At 52.5% G+C, this 12,839-nt stretch overlaps 1 protein-coding gene across 6 annotated transcripts in view; it reads left to right on the top strand.

The window, feature by feature from the left end:
• The window catches only part of SSBP3 (single stranded DNA binding protein 3), a 180,697-nt gene extending 173,326 nt beyond the window's left edge, over window positions 1-7,371 (top strand). For 5 of the 6 annotated variants that reach the window (XM_032296895.1, XM_032296896.1, XM_032296897.1 and 2 more), the window contains 4 exons: window positions 3,969-4,047; window positions 4,334-4,362; window positions 4,455-4,556; window positions 5,631-5,882. In XM_032296895.1, coding sequence (XP_032152786.1) covers window positions 3,969-4,047; window positions 4,334-4,362; window positions 4,455-4,556; window positions 5,631-5,660 — 240 coding nt within the window. In that variant the 3' untranslated portion in view covers window positions 5,661-5,882. Of the gene's footprint in view, window positions 1-3,968; window positions 4,048-4,333; window positions 4,363-4,454; window positions 4,557-5,630 lie in introns of all 6 variants that reach the window. The other variant, XM_032296894.1, reaches the window with a different exon arrangement.
• Window positions 7,372-12,839: the final 5,468 nt, after the last annotated feature.

Consider the following 12,839-nt stretch of genomic DNA (forward strand, 5'->3'; position numbering starts at 1 on the left):
GGTTTAGTAGAAACCCTATCACTACTAAAAATACAACATTAGCTGGGTGTGGTAGCACATGCCTGTAATCCCAGCTAACTTGGGAGGCTAAGACAGGAGAATCACTTGAACCTGGGAGGCGGAGGTTGTAGTGAGCCGAGATCGTGCCATTACACTGCAGCCTGGGCAACAGGAGCGAAATTCTAAAAAAATTTTTTTTTTCTCATATGTATCAATTATTTAACTAGTCTGCCTCCTAATTGCTACTAATTGCCATTGTTAACTAGTTCCTATTGTTTATGTAATAGCATTAATCTAATAGAAAAGTAAATAATACAGAATAAATGATGCTGAGACAACTGAATATCCACATGCAGACGGATGAGATTGAACTTAGAGCAGTACCCAAAAGTTAACTCAAAGTTGATCATGGGGAGCCAGGCGAGGTGGCTTACGCCTGTAATCCCAGCACTTTGGGAGGCCGAAACCGGTGGCTCATTTGAAGTCAGGAGTTCAAGACCACCAGTGTGGCCAACATGGCAAATCCCTGTCTCTCCTAAAAATACAAAATCAGCCAGGCGTGGTGGTGTGCATCTATAATCCCAGCTACTCAGCCGACTGACACGTGAGAATCGCTTGAACCCAGAAGGTGGGGGTCACAGTGAGCCAAGATCACACCACTGCATTGTGGCCTGGCTGGCAGAGTGAGACTCGTCTCAAAAATAAGTAAATAAAAATAAAGTAGACCATAGACCTAAATGTTAGAGCTAAAATGACAACAACTTGAAGAAAGCAAAGGAGTAATGACCTTCATGACCTGAGTTAAGCAAAGCCGCCTAAGATGCAAGACCAAAAGCACAAGTAGCAGAAGAAAAAAAGCAGACAAACTGGACTCTGCTGGGGTAACAAGTCTGTGCTTCAGCGTCAGGAAGTAAGAAGACAAACGGAATGGAGAACATATTTGCAAATCATGTATCTGATAAGGGACTTGAATTCAAAATACACAAAGAACGCTTAGAACAACTCAGTAATAAAAAGACAACCCAATTTAAAAATGGGACAAGCACCTAAATGGACATTTCTCCAAAAATTACCAATAGTCAGTAAGCACGTGGGAAGACGCTCAGCATCGTCAGTCATTAGGAAATGCAAATCAAAACCACAGGGAGATAGCACTTCACACCCACGAGGACGGCTGGAGTGAAAACGACAGATAATGACTGGTGTTGGGAAGGTGTGGAAGCATTGGAGCCCTCAAGACACTCTTGTGGGAATGTAAAATGGCACAGCTGCTTTGGAAAACAGTTTGACGTTTCCTAGAAAGATCAGACAGCCTAGTGATGCCTGTGTGATTCGAGAATTGGGTTATCCTATGACCCAGCAGTCTCCTAGGTATCTGCCCAAGAGAAATGAAAATGTGTGTCCACACGCAGCTTGTACATCAGTGTCCGTGGAAGCATGAGTCATAATAGCCAAACAATGAAAACAACCTGAACGTTCCCTCCACTGATGAATGGATAAATGAAATGTGGTATATCCATACGGCAGACTGCTTTTGTCCACGGGAAGGATTAAAGTACTGATTCATGTGACAACACTGATGAGCCTTGAAAACATGCTTAGTGAAAGAAACCAGCCACAGAAGCTCACATGATTCTGTGTATTGGCATGTCCAGGATAGGCAAACCCATGGAGACAGAAAGTAGATGGGCGGTTACCTGGGGTCAGAGATTAGAGGGAGACGGAAGTGACTGTAGTCAGGTGCAGGATTTCTTTCTGAGGTTATGGACGCGTTCTAAAATTGGTTTTGGTGATGGTTGCACAACGCTGTAAATACACCAAAAACCACTGAATTGTACACTTTAAATGGGCTGATTGTATGGTATGTGAATTGTATCTCAATAAAAGTGTTAAGATAACACACAAAGTACACAATAATACGTAATTTTGAAGAAATACCTGTTTTTTTATACATTGATGTTAAAGTAACATATTCATGTGAAAGTGACAACATACTTGTGCATAATTCTGTATTGCCATGTTTGGGGATTTTTTGGGTCTAGCATGGCTGTTTCCTGGGTTGGCTTCCTCTCGTTCTCTATCATTTGGATTAATAGGCATGAAATTTGTTGCTAGACGGCAAAATGCCCAAAAGCCTGTGAACTGCTTTGGTGGGGGTCCCACTGGAGAGGCAAGGATGTCCCCTCCAGTGTGGGTGGGCACAGGAAAGTGGCTCGTGCCCTAGCTGTGCCCCTGCAGCCTGGTCACAGCCTTACCCCTTACACCCCATTCTGGGCTCCAGCATGCCATGCTGCCACCCGCTGGGTAGCCTTCTGCTCATGCGGAACCCCCGCCTAGAGTGACTTCTGTGATGGCTCTGCCTGTCCAGACTTTACCCCTCAGTTCTGTTGATGCTCTCCGCCTGCTCCAGGCAGTCCGTTATGATTTCTCTGCCTTGCTCTGAAGCTGCAGCTGTAATTTGCAGCTCTTTGGAAGTCAGCATCTCTGTCCTACTGTGGGGTAGTTGGGTATCCATGAGCTGCTCCTCTGGGCTGAGGCTCAGGTATGACTCAGCTCTGCGTTTGCCGTGCCCAGTTGCAGCCAGGCACCAAACAGTCCTCCGTTCCACACCCCCACCCCCTTCCCACACCATGCACACCCAGTCTGCATCACAGGGCCTTGGCTCTCCACCTTCCCCAGCCCTGGGACTCGTGGCTGTGCGATGTGACCTTTCTGGCCTTCCTTTCCAAGATGAGTTTGATAGTTCCATATAGACCTGTGGGTGGATAGAATCGACTCTGTCTCTAAGCCCCCATCTGCCACATCATCAGCTCTGCACAGGAGCCTCATTAGTGACCTCCCGCCGCCACCCCACAGTCCCAGGGTGCCGTGCGGTGCCTCCTGGACTAGTGCCCTGGCTCCCTCTTCCCTCCCAGTCATCAAACCCCACCTTTTCCCACACCTAGTCCCAGGAAATGTCTTGTCTTGTCTTTTCTTTTTTCTTTCTTTTGCTCTTCCTTTTTCCCCTTTTCTTTTTCCTTTCCGTTTTCCTTTTTCTTCCTCTTTCCTTTCCTTCCTCCTTTCCTTTCCTTCCCCCTTCCCTGTTTCCTCCTTCCCCCTTTCCTTTCCTTTTTTTCAGATAGAGTCTTGCTCTGTCACCCAGGCTGGAGTACAGCGGTGTGATCTTGGCTCACTGTAACCTCCGCCACCAGGTTGAAGCGATTCTCCCGCCTTAGCCTCCTGAGTAGCTGGGATTACAGGCGCCCACCACCCTGCCTGGCTAATTTTTGTATTTTTATTAGAGACGGGGTTTCATCATGTTGGCCAAGCTGGTCTTGAACTCCTGACTTCAGGTGATCCACCCGCCTTGGACTCCCAAAGTGCTGGTATTACAGGCAGGAGCCACCGCGACCATCTGAAAACATCATTTCTAACTTCTTTTTGTGAGCTTGGAGAGGGCCAGCATGATGGCTCCAGGCCTGCTGTCAGGTTCCAGTCCCAGCTCCTCCACCTCCAGCCTCTGGGACTTCAGGCAGAGCATTTCCCCCAGTGCTTCTGTTTCTGCACCTGTGAAGCAGGGATGGGGAGCACTGATGTTCTGGTCCCTGGCCTGGCACGGTCGGAGAGCTGTCCACATGTGCCTCTGTCTGGGGAACCACATCCTCCACACGGGATGGAGAGGGCCATGTGGTGGGATCTGAGAGGCTTGGTTTGAGAGCTACCTCTGCATGGAACGGGGTGGGGGCAGGCCAGTCCCTCTCCCTCACCTGGCACATAGGAATGAGCACCTCTGCCCTGCAGCTTGCAGGGCCCAGGTGAGGAGCCTGGCCCAGCTCTCAAGCAGGGCATGTCCAAGTGTGTGTGAGCAGAGCCTACCAGAGCAGGGGTTCCCCAAGACCAGGACTCTGGTGTGGCTGCAGCCCCCTGCCTGTGAGGGGTGCAGAGGGCCTGGGCCCACTGAGCTGCCATGCCCTGTGCTTCTTCTTCAGTTCCCAATGGGTCCCGGCTCGGACGGTCCGATGGGCGGCATGGGCGGCATGGAGCCACACCACATGAACGGATCATTAGGTGAGTGGCCCTGCTTTTGCCGTGCCCCGCCCTGCCTGGGCAGCCAGTTCTGTGCCTCAGCTCTGGGCTCAGCTGGGCCTGGTACACAGCCCCGGCCAGCTCGGCTGGGCACACAGGAAGATCCTAAGAAAAGGATGCCACCCAGAAACTTACCTGCACAGAAAGTCCTCCGCACATTGTGGGACTTGGATGGAAGGGCTTAGAGGCCTGAGGAGCCCCGAGAGTTGGGGAGACCCTCCGTGGAAGAGCAGGCAAGAAACTGAATTGGATTCTTTTTTCTTTCCAGGGTCAGGCGACATAGATGGACTTCCAAAAGTGAGTGTGCGCTCGGCCTCCCTGGCGGCGCCCCAGCTGTGTGGGCAGGTTGTTGGGGACACAGGTGCTCACCTCCTCTCCTCTTTCCACAGAATTCTCCTAACAACATAAGTGGCATTAGCAATCCTCCAGGCACCCCTCGAGATGATGGCGAGCTAGGAGGGAACTTCCTCCACTCCTTTCAGAACGACAATGTAAGTCTCGCCCCCTGCCCACTGCTGTCATCACCAAGGCCTGGGGAGTCTAACCTAACAAGTTGTGAGCTGCGGGGCCGGGCCGCAGCCTGCCAGCTGAGCTGGTGGCCACGTTAACAGGCTTTCTACCTTAGTTATTTTTCCAGCAGCAGTGTGCAGCCCTGACGCCGCCCCGAGACTGCCTGCTGGTAGGGCCTTCTGGAGGCAGCTCTGCAGGCTGGACGCCTCTGGCACTAATTAAGCTGATATGGCCGGCAGAGCCCTGGGCTGAGAGAGTTGGGGCAGCATTGCCCCAAGGGTCCATTTCCATCTGTCCAATGGGGAAAGGTTCATGCAACCAGTGATTTTCAGGGCCCCCAACACAGAGGGGTCAGCCGTGTGCTCTTCCGTAGAGGGCTTCTGTGTGCATTCTCATTTGAAGAAACAGTGTTATGATTAAGCAGCTTTCCAGAACCCCAGACTGCCAGCCTGGGCAACATGGCGAAACCTCATCTCTACACAAAAATACAAAGTTTAGCCAGCATGGTGGCGCATGCCTGTAGTCTCAGCTACTTGGGAGGCGAAGGTGAGAGGATCGCTTGAGCCCAGGAGGTTGCCTGCTGTGAACCTTGATCGCACCACAGCACTCCAGCCTGAGTGACAGAGTGAGACCCCTGTCTTAAAAACAAAAACAGAGCCCCAGACTGGCCCCACCCCAGGGCACCCTGGCTGTGCTCCAGCTCGTGAAAGCCAGTTGCCTACAGTCTGAAGGCCTGCGCTGGGCAAGGGCAGGGGCTGACTGGAGAGAAGAGGATGACTCAGAGGGGCAGGAGCAGGGGAGGCCCTGTCAGCTGCCATAGCTCCCAGCACAAGGGCAGGCTGGCACTGAGAAGTGGTTCTTAGCTCCCACCTCCTGGCCTTTATCCTACCCTGCTGGCCCCCTGCCCACTCTGTGCCACCATGTGCCCCTCAGCCCAGCTACAGCCCCAAATAAGCCCTGCTCAGTTCTGTGCAGTCAAACCAGGCTCCCCGCGCCTCGGTGTGTCAGCAGCCTCCCCACAACCCTCACCGCTCTTCTCTGCTTCTCCCTTCCAGTATTCTCCAAGCATGACGATGAGTGTGTGATTCCCCCTTCTCCAAGACGCCGAGAGAGCCGGCATTGCAGGCGGGAAGATGCCAGAAATTATGCAAGAAGTGAGGTGTCATTATCCAGGAGCTGGTGGGGAGGGCATCTCCCTGCTCCCCTCAACCCCCTCCCACCCCCTTCACGCCCTCCACCTTTCCCAATTCTAGTTTCATGCAATAAAAAGGCCGAACTTTTTATTCCATAAAACATGAAGGACAAAACTCAAAAATGTATTTCGAGTCAGTGACCAGGAAAATCCCACCCCTTGCTCTTTCCCCAAAGGACCTTTTCAGTACATGACACTTTTTTTGTTGTTTTGTTTGTTTGTTTGTTTGGGATTTTACCGTCGTTGGGAGTTTTTTATTTGTTTTCAGGGGGGTTTTTTTGGGGAAAATTTTTTTTAAATGGAAGCTTCTAGCAAGCCCCCCACACCAATCAACCCCTATGCTTTCTTCTTAAAAAAAAAAAAAAAAAGAAAAAGGAAAAAAAAGAAAACCAGAAGCCCTGCTGACTGTGCCCAAGCCCTTCTACCAGGAAAGCTAGTCTAGGTGTGAGAGCCTACATTGTCTGTAGCCATCAAAAATAATAATAAACTGGACAGTTTACAATCGGTGGTTTCTTTCAAAAGGCCTTTTTTGGAAAGAAGGAAAGGCAGTCACCGTTTTCCACTGGGGGTTTTGGTTTGTGCAGCGGGCAGGGGAGGAGCGGGAACGTGTTTGTTCTGGCTTGATTTCTGCGGCAACAGCAGTGGCACCCTTGGAGCCCAGAACCCAGCACCCTCATCCTGTGGCCGGAGGGGCCAGACCACCGACCCCTTTCAGGATTCCACCACAGCCGAGCCCATCGCTGTGACCCGGTGGCATGCACTGTTCCCAGGACGCCTTCCTCCTCCTCCGCCTCTCCTGGACCTCCCTCTTGTCCTGGCCTCCCTGCCTCTCCAGCCCCTCCTCTGCCCCCACCCCAGTCTTCCCAGTGAGAATCCTGCCAGCTGGGTGGTGGCCTGGCGCAGAGTAGGAGAGGCTGCCACTGACAGGATGGCTATGACCTGGGACGTGGAAACAGTGACCTTGCGTTCTGGTCCCAAGATCCTCGCATCAGTGTCATCGTGTGCACCGGCAGGGGGGCTGGAGCTCCGGTTTTCTTTTGTTTTTTCTCTTTATTCGTCCTTTCTCAAAGATGGGATACTGACCAGAATTGCTCTGTATATGCTTGGGACTGGATGGAAAGACTTTGGAGCAGCTATGGGGGTGGGGGGACACTGACAACCAAACAGCCGTGCTGTCTCTGGTCCTGCTTTTATTTTCAAAACCAACAAGCCCGACAGTGGAGTCTGTCCCCTCCCGGGAGGGTGCTCACAGCCCCACTCACCTCATCACCCCACAGAAACCTTTGTGTCTTGCCCTGGAAGACACCCGAATTCTTTGTACATTGACACGCCCCTCTCCCTCCCTCCCTCCCTCCCCTGTAGCTGGTCTTTGTTTTACTCCCTCCCCTTTCTGATCCATGTATATCATATTATGTGAGATATCATCTGCCTGAAAAAAGACTTCGTGCGGATTATTGGGAACATTGTAGCTGTTTCTGTGTTTTTTCTTACCTTGTAGTCTGGTTCTGAATTAAGAGAGGAAAAAAAAAGTAATTATGATACATTGTAGTTTGTGTACGATATATGTTGATAACGTTTTATTAAAGGGACATCTTTTTTCCGCAGCCCTTCCTGACCTGTTTGGGGAATGTGGGTTCTAGTTTATTACACTGATGACAAAATGCAGGGTGACTTGTTGGGGACAGGTTTTGTTCCTGGTGCATAACAGGATGAGGTTTTGTGTTTGAGGCATCTGTCGCCTTTTCCTGAGCCTACAAGTTCTGTGTTCTTGTGGAGTCGTGATGGCCTCTGCAGAAGGTAGGTTGGGAGGGAGGGTGTCGGTCTCACTTTAAATATTTGGGGGCCTTCTAAAAGCCAGTTTCTTGTGTTGCAAGCACATTTTGGCTGGCTGGCATATCTTTTATTTTTCTGGAAGTAGAAAAAGGTTCTTGTTTTTCAAAGCCCTGTTTCCTATGGGGAGTCCCCATCTGCCAGAAGGGTCCTGTAGGCCACAGCCATTCCCTGCTGCCCCCCACTCAGGTAGGGCTGGCTTCGCCCCAGGTCCCCAGCTGAAGTGCCTGCTGTTTGCCACTGTAGGGGAGCACAGGGAGGTTGGGTTTTTTTCCCTAAACCTCCAAGGCAGTGTGGGAGCCCTCGAAGGGCTTTGAGAGTAAGTCTACTTAAATTTTGGAAAACATGCTGGTGGCATCCTGGGAGATGGATCTGCTGGGGCTGGCAGGATGTGGAGGGAGCCATTCCCAGATGACATCTAGGCAAGAAATGCTGAGGGCTAGGGTGAAGTACGCCGCTGTGAATCTGACTTGCACAATGACTAGAACTTTCTACTTCCCTGGAGCTCTGGGGACCTCATTCTAGGCCTGCAGCAGGAGCGGGTGCTGGGGTGGGTGGGGGGGAGGACACTGAGGGCCCGAGCAAAGTGCAGGGTCAGCCCATGTTTATAAGGCCCTTGGGGACCAGATAGCAAATGGCCAGGTTTAAATTTTGCTTTTGCTGCAGCTTGCCGTGTGGCTGTGGACAAATTAGTTTATACGTCTGTTTCCTCGGCAGCAGAATGGGGGATGATGGTTTGCCTGCCTCATGGGCTGTGAGGTTATCACCAGAAAGTACTTAGAACAGTGCCACGCACGGACTAAGAGCAGTACGTGTTCACTACAAGTGATGTTAGTCATGTGGGGAGAGTCCAAATGGGTGTGTTGGGGAGTAGCTAGGAGGATCTAGAAGATTCCATCTGGTTCTTCCCTCTTCACCTTGGTACAAGGTTTCCTAGGCTTTGCTCAGCACAGCCACCTTTATTGGAAAAGCATACTCATTGGAGAGATGAGGAGACTGAGGCTGTGACTAGCCTGTATCAATGGTGCTGACCCAGGGCTGGGGAAAGGTTGGGAGGATGCAACATTTGTCCAATACCTGTGTCCCTTTGGAGCAAGAGTCAGGTATAGACAAGAGCCGTGGGATTGGGGTGCTGAGCCAGGAGAAGCCTGGTCACAGAGCCCAGCCTGGGAGGAGTGCCTGCTGTGTGCTGTGCTGCCCCTCTGCTTGAGGCCCCTCGGCAGCCCTGCAGTTGCCTTCACAACAAAGATGGCCCTGGTGCAGGTTAGTCTGGCCTTCCTCAGGGGCAGGTCTCTGAAAAAGAACTGGTTCTTGTTCACCAGGTGTTTTTACTGCCTGGGGCCAGGCCAGAGCTCTACATGAGCCAGTGGAAAGATCCTGAAATAAGCAGGAGAAAAGGGAGAGTCCGGCCAGTCCTTCCACAAAGGAGGGCTTCGGCCTATCACCGAGAGGTGCAGGAGTCGGGGCCGGACCGCAGCTTTCCTGTTGCAGTCATGGCTGTCCAAAGGCCCCTCAATTCTAAGGGTCAGTCGGCCTGGGGTGGCAAAGCTAGGATCAGGCCTGAGACAGGACCCCAAACCTGCTTCCCTGCTGGGCATCCCCACTGTCCCCTGCCTCAGAGCTAGGAAATAAGTCACTGACACCAGCAGCAGCACAGCTACTAAGGTGCTCAGCTAGAGCAGGGCTCCACCTGGGGGTAAGGCTGCTCAGCCTGGCTGCCTGGTGACCTGAGGGATCCCTCTGCCCCAGTCTCTGCTATCCCATGAAGTGGTGGGCTGTGTTCCCAGATTCCACAGACTCCAGGAGACTGATCCCAGAGCATATCTGGGGCCCTTCTGAGGGCTCTGGCCCTGAACTGAGAGGAGCTGGGTCTCTTGGAGTTCAGGCTGTGTCTGCAAACCTGGTCTGCAGAGCTGCGAGGCTCCCCTGGACTTCAGTAGAGTGACTGTGCAGGGTGGGAGAAGGGGCTACAGGCAGATGAGCCTTACTCTGCCTAGCCCTGGGCTCACTGGGTACAGGCACTGGAGACTTGGAGTTGGGGCTGAGGGTTGGAAATAAAAGATGAGACCAAACGAGGCTGGGTGCTGGAAGGCGGAGTCTGTTCTGTCCTCTTGTCTGTTCCCAGGGCACCTGTGGAGCTGCAGAACCTGGCATCTGGTTTCTGGAATTTAGCCATGCCCTTGGTTTCCTGCCTCCATGTCAGCCCTCCAGTGCCACAAAGACCGTCTCACTTTTGAGCTTCCACAGACTTCCTTCTTTCCATCCATCCACCCATTCATGTGTCTTGTGAGCACTCCTTTTATGCCAGGGGTGGTTCTGGCACTAGGGTTACAGTAGTGAATAGACACAGAAAGACGGAGATGCCCTTTGTGGAGGTAGGCAGGCTGCAGGAAGAGCTCTGTCTAGCAAGTTAAATTTGAGATGCTGATTTGATATCCAGTAAAGACGTCAAGTAGGCAGGTTTGAGCTAGAGACATATGGTGGGAGTTGTTGGCATTTAGAGGGTCTTAGAAGCCACAAGACTGGCTGAAATCATCTAGAGAATGAATGGAAAAGAGGCCGAAGGACTGGGTCCTGACATCTGGGGAACAGTCACAGAGCAGTGGGTAGTCCAGGAGAGCAAGAGGCCCTGATGGCCAAAAGAAGGAAGTGGGTACAGAGAGGAGAGTGCTTCCTGGTAATGGAGAACCCAGGTGGCCACGCCCACTATGGCCATGGGACAAAGTCCAGGCTGCTCACAGCTTCCAGACAGCTTCAGGGCATGGAAGGGCCCTGCACAATCCTGATTTTCCTTGCCCCTCAGCACTTCACCTCCAACTCTGTAGGACTCTGTGGATGTCTGCACAGCCAGGGCCTTTGTTCCTGCTGGCCCCGCCTCCTTCCCACTTGCCCTTTGGAACCTAGCTTAGATGGCCTCTCCTCCTGAAAGCCTTCCTGGCTAGAGTAGCTCTCTCGCTGGGTCCCCACAACCTGGTTGAGTGTATGCCTCCCCCATCAGGCTGGGAGCTCCTCTAAGCCAGGGACCATGTAAGAGCCTTCTTTGTCCCCAGAATCACCAGCACAGGTCCTGGTGCACAGTAGGTACACAATGAGTGCTCTTGGAATAACAATGATGTTGAGTCGTCACCCCGGAACGTGCTCAGTGGCACCCCTCCCTACAGTATGCTGTCACCTGTGGGTGGGTAGGTGCCCAAATATGGGGAAGGAAGTGGCCTTTGTGGGTGTCTCCTACTGCCAAGCCAAAGGAGACTACTCTGGCTGTGTCCACCCAGTACCCTGGGAGCTCCTGAAGGGCGGGGACCACATCTCCTTCATTCTGTAACTTACGCTTCCAGCACAACACCTGGCACACAGTAGGTGCTTATTAAATGGGCTGCCTCTAGAGGAGGTCGGGCTCAGTCTCCAGTCCTGACCTATTCTTGAGTTCCATCATTGGCCCAGCTGGGGAGGAGACCCATGGGTCTCACGTGCACACATCTGTGTGTGCACAAGTCTGAGTGTGTGGTATGCATGTGTGCACACGTGTGTGTGTGTGAAAGCTGGCAGGGGCCATGTTGCTCTGACAGGCTGGCCTCTAAGGGATGGAGGTCCTGCCCTGGGCAGCAAGCCCACGCCTCATATCCAAAGACTCCACTGGATGCAGTCTTCAGATATGAGAAGATACAGCCTGAGGTGAGAGGGTCCCTGGACCTGGGGTGGGGGGTTTTCCAGCAGTGAAGCAGGTAGGCCTTATGGGTCATGGACATCTGAGTGTCCATGTTGAAGAGAGACAGAGACACTCGGGTCACCTGCATGCTTTCTGAGACTGACCCACAGCAAAAGAGGAACCAGGGAGATGCTGTCTAAAGCCCGAGAGGATCCTGTCCTGCTCCTTCCCAGAGCCCTGTGAGATGTCACAGGGCCTCTGCCAAGCACCTGCCCCGGGTCCAGCCTGCACCAGCCTTGGGAAAGAACAGAGATCAGCCTAAAGTGAGGTCCCCTCAAGCAAGTCCCCCTTTCCACCGGGCTTCAGAGAACCCCAAACTCATTCACTTGAAACCTCCTTGTCGAATGCAGCCTATTTGATCTAAAAGTGGGGAAACCTGCATCCCCATTTTGCCAACAAGGAAGCTGAGGATCTGACAGCACAGCTGGAATACAGGAGGCTCCTGAAAGTGGGTTCCCCACAGGCCAAATCAGAATTCCCTTGCCACTGAAGCTTGCTGGAAATGAAGAACTTTTGAATGGATCAACCAGGCACTTAAGTATATGAGTGGAAAAATATGTTCACAAAGGGAACGTCACCATTTCACTTCCCAGTCTGTTGCTGGAAGTTCCTGTGGTGGGGTTTCACTACCCTGCATGACCCGGCGCAGCACTCCTCTCCCTGCCTCATGCTCCTGCTCCTTCCCCAGCCCACTGGCTGAGGAACCGTCCTGGGCTGGAGGCTGGCTGAGGCCCTCAGGTTCCACTGCATCGCTTCCTCTCCTGAGTTGAATGACGGAGTGGGGACGAGGCTGGTAGGCATTTGGGAATTGGAGAAGCAAGAACCTCTCTGTGGAGGGGCAGTTGTCATGACACAGGAGCTTTCCAGCTCTTCACACTACATCATGTGGTCTCTGAGCCTGTTTCTTCATCTCTATGCGGACAATAGAAAACCTCCAGTCCTGCCTGCCTGGCTTTGCACATCAGCTGCACCCAGTAGCTCCCTTGACCAGAGACTGCAGTTGGGCTCCAGGCTCCACAACTTCGCACTAAGGCCGGCATCCGGGCTGTCCTCGTTCAGGGTGGGTTGGGAGGAAGATGGGCTACTCAGGCCTGCCCTGCAACCCTGGCCCCCTTCCAGGCAGTCCTCAGGCAACAAGGTCATCTGCTGATGGTCCGCTTACTCAGAGCCTCCATCCCGCTCACTCAGGGTTCAAGTTCATCTCCCCCTCCCTCCCCTCCAAGCAGTCTCCAGGAGCTTCGGCCTCCTCAGGATCATGCAGAGCCACCACCACTTGCCCAAGGATCACCGCAGTGGCCTCCAGCTGGACTCCTGTCATCCCGCCAGCTCCTCCTCTGCACTCCCAACAGTGTTCTTTAAAAAAAACCTTTGACTCAGCAATTCCACTGCTAGGAACTTACCCAGTGGTTCTGCAGGCAAAAGTAAGACACATGAATGAGGACGCTCACTGCACTATTATTTCTAATAACAACTGGAAACAACCCGGATCGCCATTAACATACTAATGCGGCAGCCCAAAACAATGAAGAGATCCTA

This window comes from Sapajus apella, unplaced genomic scaffold, assembly GCF_009761245.1.
Source record: "Sapajus apella isolate SASKATOON/1434 unplaced genomic scaffold, GSC_monkey_1.0 scaffold36, whole genome shotgun sequence".
NCBI classification, from domain to species: Eukaryota; Metazoa; Chordata; class Mammalia; order Primates; family Cebidae; genus Sapajus; species Sapajus apella.